Consider the following 14,393-nt stretch of genomic DNA (forward strand, 5'->3'; position numbering starts at 1 on the left):
TTAACATAATCTGGATTTGTACAGATACATTTATATGTTTTTATATTTACTTGAAATGGCATGGAATGGACTAAATTCCTCAAGCATATTTTACCCAGAATTCAGTATGTTTGGGACTAGATCAGATGATGTTTTTTTTGTTAATTATAATCATCTTATATCCCCTTATATTAAATAAACGTATTTGTTTGATCATTTTCTTACACTGACGTGGGTAATAGGGTTTACAATTTTATTTTTTACCGAGCAGCATTTTTTGACAGACAAAAATACAATTTTAACGGGGGTTACAAACATGCATTTTAAACCACCTATGGTAATTAATTTCTAATAAAATATATATAAATAAAACATATGTCTTACAAAAACATGGAATTTACTTCTAAAGTTTTTTTTTTTAAGTAATGGGACACAAAAACGCACCGTAACCGTGGAAATGTTTTTTGAGTGCAGGCAGCTAATGATTTACCGACGGCTATGTTTCTATATTATACTATAGGAATGTTTTTTACTCCATCTATCTGTATTCGTTGTTGTCTCGTGTCGTGTCTTTGCTCCGTACCGACAGGGGGAAGTAGATCACTGTTTGTGATCTGGCAGAATGATAATAAAGGTCCCCGGGTCTCCGGTTGCGTATTGTTGGACACGGAACTCCGGATGAGCGCAGAAACTGGCAGTGAGAACCGGTTTAACTTTACCTAGACAAGACAAGACGAGACGAAACTTGTCCTCTCGCTGAACAGGTTGAATGTCCGTCATGATCATCCATAGCGTATAGGTGAAGGTAAGAAGAATATGCTGCATTCATTGTTGTCAAACCACTTAGATTTCACGACAGAAGCGTCTAATGACCAATTTTGTCACTTCGTCTATGGCAGTACACATTTTTCCATTAGTGTTACAGCTTTGTCCTGAGATATGTTGTTCTGAGGTGTTGAGTGGATTAGGAACCACACCGGCTAATGACAGCCGTCTTGTGTCATAATACCAAACCAGACGTTGACAGCTCGTGCAAAATACTTCCTCTTGTCGAGGTGCAAGTTAAAGGTATATTTGGTCTATTTTCTCGCCTTCATGTTGTTTCAAACCTGTGTGACATTTTTTTCCTCAATATTTTCCAAAATATTTCCTTTTCCAAAATATGCTAGGCAGAATGTTAGTCGCAGTCCTTCACTGCCATTGTATGAAGAAAAGATGCAATGAAAGCAAGTAGTGACTGACAGGCTGTCATCTTTACTTTTACATCAGAATTGCTTATTTATTTTTATTTATGTATTTTTGTAATCCGATTAACAGCTCATTTTGTGTTCCACAGAAGAAAAAGAAAACAGTCTTCAATATAGGCTATAACCTATGCAATTTTGAAAGCCATACACAATATCTGCCTGTTTATCTCTGTTTCTGTTTATGAAGCACGAGGACCTGATTTGCATTACCGTGGTATCTAGATGTTTGTATTATGTCCATTGTCTTCTCTGATGCATTAAACAGGAGGCTTTTCATTGGCATTATATTTATAAACAGCCATTTATGCATGACCTAATTTGCCTTCACATCCATATTTCGGTTTTTCTTTATATAAAGTGTCTTTAACTACTATGTACTTGCATCAAAATTGCGTTCATTTGCGGCATTTATTGCGTTCATGTTGTGAACACCTACCCCTAAACCTAACCTTAATCCATGTAGTTACCTTATATTACCCAGTACTTTCTTAGGTAAGTACACTGTAAGTACAGGCAAGTGTAAGTGCACAAAATAAATTGCAACCCAAAACACATTTGCTGCTGTCAAGGTGGGATACGGGTAAGGTTAGGGACAGGTTTGGTGGTATAGGTTTATTGGGTAACAGTTGGGTCAACAGTGTAATTATAGATGTAATTACAGAAACTTATTTGAGACGTATGGCACAATACTACATTATATGGTTAAAAGTATGTGGATAACCTTAATACATAGCTTTGGCTATTCTAGTGATTTCCGTGAAGACGGATCTTAACACTACACAGCAGTCTCCAATATAAAAATAAAAGCTGTTCTGTCAAGTTGTTAAAATCGGCACTATTTTTCACAGCTAGTAGATCTACACAAAACTATAATCAGCTGACAGTTGATAACTCAAAATAACTTCAAAATAACACTTGTAGAACATTAGCCTCTCAGAGACCAAGCATTGATATTAATGATGTATCAATATTAATGCAATGCCCTCGATTACGTTTGAGTGATCCCTAAAACACAAACATGATTAGCGTTTCAGACTATTAATGAGGTGAGAGCTCAGCTGGCAACTCCTTTTTTTTTCATGTTTTACATCATTCCAATGACAAAGTTATGTGAGCCAAAACCTTTAAAGTCAGCATCCCATGGATGAGGCACGATGATCTAATGGACACTGTTAGTAATCTGATTCTGACTGGAGGAAAAAACTAAATTAGGTCACACAGTAACCTACATACTGTCACATTTAGTGTGTAGCAAATACAATAAAGAGATGTGTGATGCAGAACAATAAAAAGAACCTTTAATGAACTCTTACAGAAACATATAACATAAGATAATGAAACTAAACAAGACCTTCATGTGACACATATACACTACCGTTCAAACATAAGGGGTTGGTTTAATTGTGTTTTGTGCTCTCCAAGACCAAGACTGCATTTTGTTTGATCAAAATAAATACAGTAAAACGGAATTTGTGAAATAGTTCTACAATTTAAAATGCTACTTTTCTATTTTAATATATTTTAAAATGTAATAATTTAATACTGAATATAATTTAAATAATTTCAGCAGCCATTACTCTATTCTTCAGTGTTACGTGATCTCTCAGGAATCATCCTCCAGAAATAATTATATGTTTATTTATATTTATTAATATTATAATAATTATTATTAATATTGTTGTGGAAACCATGATATATATTGTTTAGGTCTCTTTGATGAATAGAAGTAATTATTTATATTTTAGAACATTATAAATGTCTTTAACCGTCACTTTTGATTAGTTTAATTAATTAGTTTAGTTGCACTCTTACCTACACTTTAACTGAACAGAAGCTGTCACTAGCTGTCAGAAATCACTGTCTGGAAATTTCCCTATAGAAGTCAGTTACACAAGCACAAAAGTACACTGATGTGAGTTTGGGCCAATATAATTTTAAATATTTTGATTACTAGCCCACATACTGGAGTATTTTGTTTGCCTCAGGCAAGCAGACACGCTCACATACACACGCTCACTGTGTAAACGCTGATATGTCCTCTTTGAAGGGAGTGTAAACTGATGAGGGAACCCTAATCCACTTCCTTTGTGCTCTGAGACAAACAGCACAGACTCCGAGCTGGAGTCCAAACACTGAGGGACAAAAACTCCATGCATCTACTGCCTAAAAATCAGATTTAGCCCAATCCACCATTTAATTTTTTTTTTAATGGAAAATAACTAGGACAGTCACAATCCACAAAACCAGTTTGGAGGTATTTTCTACCCCCATGATCAAACTGGAAAGACTGCTGAGGTGGTCATATAGAGATTAACCAGTCTATGTTTGTTTGGAACAGAAACATTAACTGTTTATGCTAAAAAAAAGGATTTTTAAAAAGATTATTCAGAGTATAAGAGTTTCAATCTATTACAGGGTCCCAACGCCTTTTTTTTGACCAATGAATTTCCAGGACTTTCCAAGTCATTCAATGATTTTTAAAAACGTTTTTTAGGCAATATACTCACAAAGAATAATTTATTTCATAAATAGGAAAAAAAATCATTCACTATAGTAATTTCAATCACTTTTTTGAAAAATTTAATTGAAAAACTGCAGGATGGAAACACCAAGATGCGCATAAATTCAAAAAGTGCACATAAAAACATGTGCTATAAGTCGGATAAAACATTTGATCCGATAAGAAAATATGCGCATAAACTACGATGGAAGCACATTTACTGTATAAATTCCTTTATGCACATTTAAAAAAAAAAAATCATGTCATGGCATAACTGGACTAACCAACAGCATCTGAAATGCTGTTTTCTGAAATACCTGAGCAAAGTCTGGTGTCAAAGTGGTTCTGTATAATTACCTTCCAGAACTGTCTTGCACGATTGCGTTCCCAAACAGCAGTCATCTTCCTCGGAAATGCGTTTATTGTTTTCATCTGCATGCTCTAAGACACAATTTATGTACATTGGCTTCTCCTACTTTTGTGTGTTCATACCTGTCTTGTTTGGTTCGATTGAATCAAACTCAAGTTCGTTTCCCCCCTTGGTGCGGATCTTTTAGGCAGGTGTGAACACAGCAATCGCACTCGGGTGCAGACCAAACAACCATACCGAGACCCAGTTGAAGAGGTGGTCTCGGACCAGTTTCAAACGAACTCTGGTATGGTTCGAATTTCTGCCCAATGAATGGATGACCTTAGCACACGTGTGGTTTTGTTTACAAATGTTGGTTTGTAAGGGGGAGACCAAAAAAAAAAAAAAATCAACATTGTATTTGGTCCGGACCAAAGCAAGTGAACTAGCGGACTTTTCTTGTGTGAATTATATTTAGCGCCAATTTATCAGGAAGTGATGATTTTGTTCTCTTCGGCTCATAGATGGAAACACTGCCTTATTCGCAAATGTTTTATGCAATATTCCCATTTTGTGCATAAGTTACAGTCGCATCTTTGAATGGAAACATAGATAGAATGGTATTGTATGTTGTCAGAAACTAGAATCAAGAAACATAAACCTACTAAAACTAGTGAAAAGTGAATTTGCATATTTCCACTATTATTGATTTTCCTTATTGCACCACTGTTACACTCTACACCAGGGTAATGAATCTGTAGACAAATAGTTAAATATTAGTAGCTGTTGTTACTTTAACCACCATGTGAGACCTGTCCGATCCTTTGATCCTAGTCAATAATTGCAGGTCATTTTGGTGCTTGTGCACAAGCTAAGAAGTGTTTACTCTTTGCAGCTTTCTTTAAACTGTGCCCTAGATGTAGAACTATTATAAGTATTAAATATGTAGTAAATTCAGAGGAGGAAAAGAAATGTGTTGCTAAACAAAGAGAGCTGATACAGTTCAAATCATTTGAAATTTAAATGTTTTTGTTTAAATTCAAATATAAAAAATAGAATAAACATACATATATACAAGAATAAATATACATTTCAAAATCCACAATATCAGAAACTTACTGCTGGTGCTAGTGAATTTGGCTGTTGTATTATTTGCTTTTAGCATTTCATGGTGCAGACGTGTATAAAACGTCTAATAATAATATCTAATAAATACGTGTCTATGCTAATCAAAAGAGATGATTGTTTCGGCTAAAGTGTTGTCAGTCGGTGTTATTATATATTTTTTGCTGAATGAAAGGGAATTTTGTTCTTGACCAATAATGATAATAAAACATACTCAAGTTTTCTATAATTGTCTTTGTCTTATCTCTCTTTTTTTCTCAAGGGGTGTGTGTGCATGTGGCCGCAGGTGGCGCAAGAGGACCATGGAGCCTGATGTCATCCGTCTGTACTCTTCCTCTCCCCCTCCACTGGACGAGGCTGGAGAGGAAGAAGAGGAGGATGAGTTTGGTGAGTTTGGGGGTTTTGATGGCGGAGGAGTGTCGTCCAGTTTCAGCTTCTCAGACATCGACACGCCCACAACATTCAACCAATCAAACGCGCTGGAGGAATCTCCACCTGACCTGTACATCAAATCTATACAGAATGTCGCTGTATCAGGAAAGCGTGGGTGGGCTAACGAGAGAAAAATGGTAGGAGAATCAATTAGCAGTGTCGAGAAAACAGAAAAGGAATTATCTGAGATGGTCACAAATTTGGCGTCCTTCGATCAAAGGGCGCTTTCTGCTGAACATGGTCAGAATTCTCCCTCGATACTTCCTGATGTCCAAATCAGCAGCTCAAGCGATGGACACATACTTAGTAATGGATACACTGAGTCTTGTGCAAATTCAGAGCTGGACAGAGCTCTTTCCACCTGCTTACAAAGCACAGACACTGAAGTACACTCTGGACTGGACCTCAGTGGAGCTGATGTGTTAGACGGAAACCAGTTGATCAACAAAACGGACAACCTGACTGATTCAAACAATCACTCATCCCATAAAGAAGCATCTGAACCTGGAGAGACGGAAGTGAGACTGGAGCTATGTGGCGACTCCCAGTTGTTTAGTCGTAGAGATGCACAAGAACCTGAAGGCGAGCATAAACAAATGGAGAACTTTGTTGTTTGTTGTCAACAGGACGGGTCTGTGGACTGTGATGACATAGCCGAAGCAGAGACGGCCCCCTCCATGGATGTAGATCTAATCTCTGACACACAGATAAGTGGAGACACAAGGGAAATTCATGGATCGTTTGCAAACGCAGAGGGGGAAGAAGAGGACGACATTGAGTTACCCACAGACCCCACGGCCGGCAAGGATTTTGGCGATTTCAGAGATGCATCTCAGGTTTTCTCGGACTTCAGCCAGACTGAATCTATAACACAGGAAGGATTTCCTGAATTTGTCACTGCATTGTCCAGGTGCTCCACGGATGATGAGTTTGGTGACACGGACACCCTGAAGGACTTCAAGGAGGACGATGAGCTGGCTGAGGAAGCAGCGTGCGATGAAGGAGCTTTTTGTTCTGAGTTGCCTCCCAGTGACAGTTTTGCCGACTTTAGTGCAGCTCCATTTGGAGGAGTGGAGGAGTTGCAAGACAACTGGACTGCATTTGGACCTAATGAAGGCACAAAAGAGGATCAGGATTCATGGGCCACATTTGAGGAGGAACAGACTACTTACCTGGGTAAAGGAGAACAAGATGTTGAGACTTCAACAGCGCCCTCTAGTGGTGACCTCCAGGGTAGCACTGTGAGTCATTTACATGTTAATCACTATTCATGCAATCCATTTTTGTTAAAATGAATTGCAGTTTGATTAATGGATTTTAAACCGTAAAATTGCATGTAAATCTCATTTCATCTGACAGGTTGAGTTCTGCTGCAAATTACAGCATCTCTTCAGAACCGCCTTCCCTTTAGACGTCCATCCTGCGGTCAGCGGGGTCACTGAGGTCCTGCCCCTCCACAAATTCCTGCAGGCTCAGGATCCTCAGGAGCAAAGGGATCCAAGCAGCTCTTTGGCACAGGAGTAAGAGTCTCTTCTTGACTACAAGCTTCTAAGATTTTTTTTGCACTTCCAGAATATAGTCGCATATTTGGACTTGGTATTATGAAAACCTATCCTCACTGTAGAAAACAAGTCTTTATATCTCACAATTGTGACTTGGTTTGTTGTAATTGTGACTTAATATATTTAACAATGTGACTTTATTTCTTATTTTAAACTTGATCTGTATTTTTTACCCTGAGGCGGCTTCTATTAATAGGAGCTCCATGTCTAGCGTTTAAATATATCCTGTGTGTTTGGTTCGACTAGTTCCTTGACTAGTTACTAGGTCTTGGTTCATTTTTATTTCTGCAGGAATTCATTGGCCTTGTGGTGCCACCTTCAGGAGATCCACAGCAGTCATGGCCTTAAGTTCAAGTGGGCAGGTTCCCATAGTAACAGAATTCTTCTGGATTGCCTAGGAATCAGGAATATTGTGAGTTCTTGAAAGTACATACCTCATAGACATGCAGTATTGTTGATTACAGCTGGTTTTTCTCTCATGTGAAGTATATTTCTAGTCGGTAAACACTGATAAACAGACAGTCCACAGGGTTTAGTTGTGACTAATTAGTACTAACTTGTTTTTTTTACTGTTGCTTTCTTTTTAATGATTTGACATGATAGATTTTTTTTCTTATTCCTCTAATAGTTGTTCACTGGAGACAAGCAGCAGCCAGTGATCGTGCCTATGTTTGCTGCTGGACTGGTGAGTGAAGTCCTAATCCCCAAAAACATAATATTGTGAAATATTGTTACAGTTTGCAATAACTGTTCTCTATGTTAACATATTTTAAAATGTCATTTATTCCTGTGATGGCAAAGCTGAATTTTCAGCGTCATTTACAGCAACATTCAGTCACATGATCTTCAGAAATCATTCTAAATATGCTGATTTGCTGATCATGAAGCATTTCTCATTATCAGTTGTGCTGCTTAATGTTTTAATGAAAAACTGTTTGTTTTATTAATAGAAAGTTTAAATGAAATTAACTAAATGATACATTAGCGTGTATCATTCTTATTGATTTTTGTTTTCACCAAACATCTCTTCTTCTCAGGGAATGCTGGAACCCACCAAAGAGTCTCAAAAATCTCCAGCCTCCCCTGCACTTTCCCCTTCTGCTTCTGTGGAGAGTGGAAATATTCTATGCACTCAGGTGAGAAGCGCAGACATGCACATAGATATTAGTTATCTAGATATAAAGATACAGATATATTAATGATCTAATCTTCTTTCTGTAATTCTTGGACATTCAATGTCACTATTAAAAGTTGATTGTAAGCACTTTGTATTAAGGGTTGAACGACTTCGGTTTTTTAAGTCAACATTTATGTGATTAAAGTCAAGTCGGCATCGACTAGTCGCTGATGACGTCGTTAATGATCAAATAAGCCTTAACCTCGAGCTGAGTCTCGAACGCGGGTTGCCTTGTGCTCAGCTATGGCACATGACACAGCGCTCCTACATAACAGCTTATTTTTATCAGTTCTTTTGTCTTTGGGTCGTTATATTTCGAACAGATTTTTGCTCGTTCTAAATCTGATACAGATAAAGTGGCACAGTAAAGATTACTTTATATAAATCTGATCTGCACGAGATATGCAAGCAATAGGCTACAGACATGACGGTGTGTGTGTTTTATAATGCAACAATAAGCTGTTTAAAACGTGCATTCACCTGATCAATTTTGAGCATCCAGATGGTATAATCAAATATATCTTGTGGAGTGCTCTCAGAGTATGCATTTATTTGTCATTTTAACTGTTGGAAACGGAGCGTAAAATTGGACTTGCTGTTGCACCCTCTCTAGGCCATGATCAGCGACTAGTCGACGTCAAGCTCAAAGCGTCTTGGCAGAGTATTAAAGTCGACTACCCTGTGCAACCGCTACTTTGTATGCTTGCTAAACTACATTTGTTGTGCTGCAGGTGGCGTCCTCTTTGACCATTAGTATTGACGGTACGTCTTTTCGCCGTGCCTCCTTCTCTAGAGTTCAAGAAAAAGCTACTCGCCACTCACGGCAGAAATCCTACTCCTGATGCTACCTCGCTTATCATCCCTGTCTGAGCACTTCCTTTCTCTCTCACCACACTCCTCTCTCCATTTTCCTCTCTCCAACTTCCTGTTTCCTTCACAATTCACACACCACTTAGAAAAGTTTCTCTCCTGTATGTTTGTTTTATCAGTGTTGATTTAACACTAAACTAGCATTAGCAGAACAATTTGAGCAGTAACCGTCCAAATTCTATTTATGATCCAAAGAACAGGAAACTCTTTTCTTTTTCTCCCAGTTGTTTGTCTTTCTTCTTCTGCTCAAAAGTGAAATGCTATTCAGTCAGCAAAGATACAAATCAGTTAATCTTAGATTCCCTTTTATATTTTAGTTTGTGTTTACATCTTGCCTATCTCCTCTCTTGTTCTGCATCTGAAAGTCCATGTCACTATGTTGTCCACACTCATATACACACATAGGCTGAAGTGTACTACCTCAGATTATAAGTATGCAGCTTCATATGCAGTTGTTTATTACCTTGCCATTATATGCAAGACTTGAGATAAAGAGAACTTTACCCAAATATTAAATACGTTCTCAGTTGTGTTGTCAAAAGTACAACCAATTTAGTCCCTATGCACCAGCTACTGTCTCAGGTTTGACTAAAAAAGATATCTTTTTTGGAATTGCTGACCTTACTGCTGGTGCTTACTTGAAGCCATTGTATAGCACGCCTTGGCTAAAATTAAAGAGGAAACACCACCACGTTTTCAAAGATTTGCATACAGAAACTTACTGAGAGGCTGTTTTCAAATTGTGAAGGTTTAATTAGGTGGTGATTTCTGTTATACAGTCTATGTTAATGTATAATTCAGTTTTTCTTTCTTTACTTACTGTCTAAAAACCCACTGTGGCTAGCAGTGAAACATTCATTAATGCACTTTTTTGACCAACTTAACCTGCAAACTGTGATATACGCTGCTTCTCAATCTTAAGGGAATGTTCTGGATTCATTACACGTTCATTCAACAGAATTTGCGGCATAATGTTGACAGTTACAGTTGATTACCACAGAAAATAATTTCAACTCATCCCTTATTTAATTTTTGTTGAAAAAAGGCAATTTTGTGGCTATATTTTGTTCTTTTTAAAACTGTAAAACTGTTAAGGCTTCCTTAAATTGCAATTGCCTTGATATTTTAGCTTTTTTATATTGAGGGATAAGTCAATTATTTTCAGTGATAATCAGCATTATGTCACAAATGTCAAACTTAAATTGTATGAAGAAAATTTCTTTAACCAAAATTGTCGACCTTGAGCTCTTTATCTGGATAGTCATTTTTTCCAGTTATGTTGAACCAAATAGTTCTTAAATCTGTCAATAAATATATTATACGACAGTTCATCTCTTGCTTTCATCTCTGTTCTAATCTTTTCCTGCTTTGTCACTTCTAATAAAAGTTTTCTGGTGCTGAACTGCCTTTTCCTTTTCTTGCTTTTATACATTCAAAAGATTGGGTCTGTAAGATTTGCTGTCAAATTCAGAATTTATTTCAAATATCAAAGTCAGTAAAAACTGTAATATTAAGCAAATTAATAACATTTAAAATAACTATTTCTATATTAAAATGTCATTTATTCCTGTGATGACAAAGCTGAATTTTACATTACTCCAGTCTTCATTGTCACATGATCCTTCAGAAATCTTTCTAATATTCTTATTTGCTGCTTAAGTAACATTTCTTATTATTATCAATATTGAAGACAGTTCAATATTTTTGTGGAAACCATACGTTTTTTCTAATTCTTTGATGAATAGAAAGTTTTTACTATAAATAGAAAGAATTTATTTGAAATAAAAAGCTTCACTGTCACTGTTGATCAATTTAATACATCCATGCTGAATAAAACTATTAATTTCTTTCCATAAAGACCCCAATCTTTTGAACAGTAATATACTGTATATACTTCTGTTGATATATTGTGAATATCCTGAGCTACTAACAACACACTAACACTCCATGTCTTGTTGTCATTGCTGTGGCTCTCATGTGAAGCACAAGATGGTGGAATCTCAGTGCTAAATTTGGACTATTTTGGGCCTGTGGATGAATGTAGCTCAGATAGTGAAAATGACACACCACTACCAGGTCAGAACAGAAAGGGTTCATCTCCGTTAAGTGACTGGCTTGCTGTGAAACCTTCTTTTCTTCCTTTTTCCTTGTGTCTGTAATTTCAAAATCAACTTTTTAGGGAAGCTTGTCGTCTTTAGCATTTGTTCGTACTCTAGTGTTCTGTCCCTGATTTCCTCTCTCTGGACTTGTTTACAGTCTCTGCCAGTGTGAGTATCTCTGTTTTTCTGCCTTTAATCTAATGCACTATTGATAGTGTTTTGCTTCTATGTGTATGGGAAATCCTTTAAGTCTTACTAAGAAAGTGATAATCTCGCATGAACTATAATTTAAACAAAATTCTACTGTTTCTGAGATCCTGTTTATGTAGCTTCATTGTCGTTATTGACGGTATAATGAACTGTAAGTTTTAAGCATTTTATACAATATTATAACTGAATGTGTGTGTGCATATGTGTCCTTTTTTTAAAAAAAAATCCTGTTTATTTAGGTGTTGATCCAGAGATATATGAACTGACTACAGCTAAAATTGAGAACACCACTGGTCGCAGCATTGCAGATGCATTTACAAAACTCATGGAGTCTATGGAGAAAACCACAACAACAGCCAGGTGAGACATATGCATACTCTTAGCATGCCGTAACATGTTGAGTGCAACTACATGGTTACTTTACAGCTAGAGGGCTAGAAAGGTCAATCTCTGAGAAAATGCTCTTTTTGTGTGTGTGTTTGACAGGAGGCCAGAAAAAGATGAAAAGATAAGCAAGGAAGCAGCAAAGGTCATCTCTCTTCTCCCTGACCTGTCCTTCATGCAGGCCAGGGTTCTAATGTTCCCCTCCATTCTGAATCCAGCAGCCAATCATATATAACCAAACACGGTATCAGCCAATCACCTTTCAAAGATTTCAAAGTCATTATGGCATCATCGTTTATTCAGTTCACAGACAGCTACAAAAACAGATCAAGTCATTGTTTCTTCCAAAAAATCACATTTAATATAAAAATGTAACCTTTTAAAAGCTCCCTATTTCTCCACTCCTGCAGTTATTACAGGGTTGTTGTTTTTTTAAGTGGATTGAATCGCCCTGTTATGTGTGAAAATTTTCCTGCTGATTTTTTTCCCAGCAGAAAATAGACTCAGCTGTCTTTTATACACAGTATTTAGAACAGCAGATTCACCTTTAATGTCTAATACATGCGTTTATGATTTTATTTGTTTGAGTGCTGTTTGTGAAAATGTGAGTACTTTTTTCTCGGTGAAATGCAGAATTGCACATTTTACTACTTGAAATCAGAGCCTGTAAATCAGGAATGGGCAACTTTGGTCCTGGAGAGCCACTGTCCAACCCTTATCAAACAAACCTGAACAAGCAAATTGTTGTTTTTTTTATCCGGGTTGGAGGTAAACTCAGCAGGAAAGTGGCCCTCTAGGACCGAAATTGCCCACCCCTGATTTAAGTGAATACTGACCCCTGGTTGTTAATATGTATACATAAACACACACACATTAATATGTGCTTTTCTTTTTATTTCTCTGTATTTTTTTTAAATGTCATTCAGTTCATTACTTCATTTAACTGATTTTGATCCATTTTTATGCTCTTGTACACTGCATTCTGTATGGTACCTTTATCTTCTAACCATCCTTTCTTTTTACTGCCTTTAGTTTTATTTATTTTATTTCCCCACAACTGACAAGCACACAAGAGAAGATTATATTATCATTTAATTTTTAGAACTTCAATAAGGGAACTGCGTATATGTGTGCCTGCTTTTTTATTTGTGATTTGGTTGTTTGTCTTATTAATGTCTTCTCACTGAATTATTTTAAAGGTGGATCTTTTGCACAATCTGATATAATATGAATATGACAGCAGTGCTATGACATCTTAAAGAGTTTGTACTGTTCCTGTGGAAAAGTGTATAAAGGAATTTGTGTCTTTGTCTTCTGTTGTAAATTTGTATAATGAAGTTTAACAATAAAAAAGGCAGATAAACTATAGTTATTCCCTTTTCAATGGTTTGAGCGTATAAGATTTGCCCAGATACTGTTTGTGGTTTTTGCTAGCCAATCTGAAATGTCTAGCTTCTCTTGTGATTTGTGTATCAGGAGGGAGTTGCTGTTTCCAAATGAGTATGTACTTTCTGTACTTTTCTCCTGTTTGTATAATACAATAATGCTACTATATCAGTTTATCTCTCAATATTTTTTTTAAATGTTAAATATCTTGTTCCCATAGCCTACTTCTCTGCTTTTTCTATGCCCTTACATTATTTGTTATGTGTCTCCATGTTTCATGCAAATGATGTGTTTCTACTCCAGAGTGCTTTTCTCCCCCAGAGGAAAACGACCTAGATGGTTGCACATCTAGACTAATCGCAGCTGTCGGAATGAGAGACTCTCTAAAGAGAAAAGATGCACAGGTGATCAGAACGCTTTTTGAATTATGAATGCTATTCAAACGACCCAGAAGCGTTTATAGATTGCAGTGATACTCTGATCTGGAGCAGAATGAGTTAACCCGTTCATCTGCGCGCACTGAACCGAGAGCTGCTCCTCAACGGCCGCATCTCGATCCCCGTTCCGGTGACCATGTCCGGTAACGGAACCGAAGAAGCGCTTAACGACAGCACGGAGATGCAGCAAAGAGTGAGTTATTGTGTTTTTCTTGATTTGTATCCTTACATTTTACACTGACAGAGCCTGCACATCATACGACACATCTGTCAATTTGCAGACGATGTAATGTACGTGATTATCTGTGATGAGACTCGAATGCTAGAGCAGTCATAAACTGATTTTCGACAGGCGTTCATTCGTGTTTGTAAGGTTTATATAACGTTAGATGTAATGTGGTGGCTGGAGCCTGGAGCCCAGAAGACGGATTGCTCTGCTATTGAATCTGCTACTGCAGTTTCCCCCCATAACGCAGAAGCGGAATGTAACTAGATGTCTGAGCGAATCGTTCTTTTGAGTCGGATCTTCTGAACTATAAAAAAAAAAAAAAAAATATATATATATATATATATATATATATAGTGAAATACAAGTTTAAAAAAAAGGCAGCGTCAACGCAGATAAGGAACATTAGG

At 36.9% G+C, this 14,393-nt stretch overlaps 1 protein-coding gene across 1 annotated transcript; it reads left to right on the forward strand.

Moving 5' to 3' along the window:
• The first annotated feature begins 631 nt into the window (after nt 1–631).
• aftphb (aftiphilin b) lies at nt 632–14,294 on the forward strand. The gene is made up of 9 exons (XM_081347789.1): nt 632–784; nt 5,463–6,873; nt 6,992–7,152; nt 7,486–7,606; nt 7,823–7,879; nt 8,232–8,330; nt 9,103–9,133; nt 11,790–11,910; nt 12,037–14,294. Exons 2-9 carry the CDS (start codon nt 5,503–5,505, stop codon nt 12,167–12,169), a joined length of 2,094 nt encoding a protein of 697 aa, XP_081203915.1. The 5' UTR covers nt 632–784; nt 5,463–5,502; the 3' UTR covers nt 12,170–14,294.
• The last annotated feature ends 99 nt before the right edge of the window (nt 14,295–14,393 follow it).

Source organism: Scardinius erythrophthalmus (genome assembly GCF_964197995.2).
Source record: "Scardinius erythrophthalmus genome assembly, chromosome: 19".
Lineage (NCBI taxonomy): Eukaryota > Metazoa > Chordata > Actinopteri > Cypriniformes > Leuciscidae > Scardinius > Scardinius erythrophthalmus.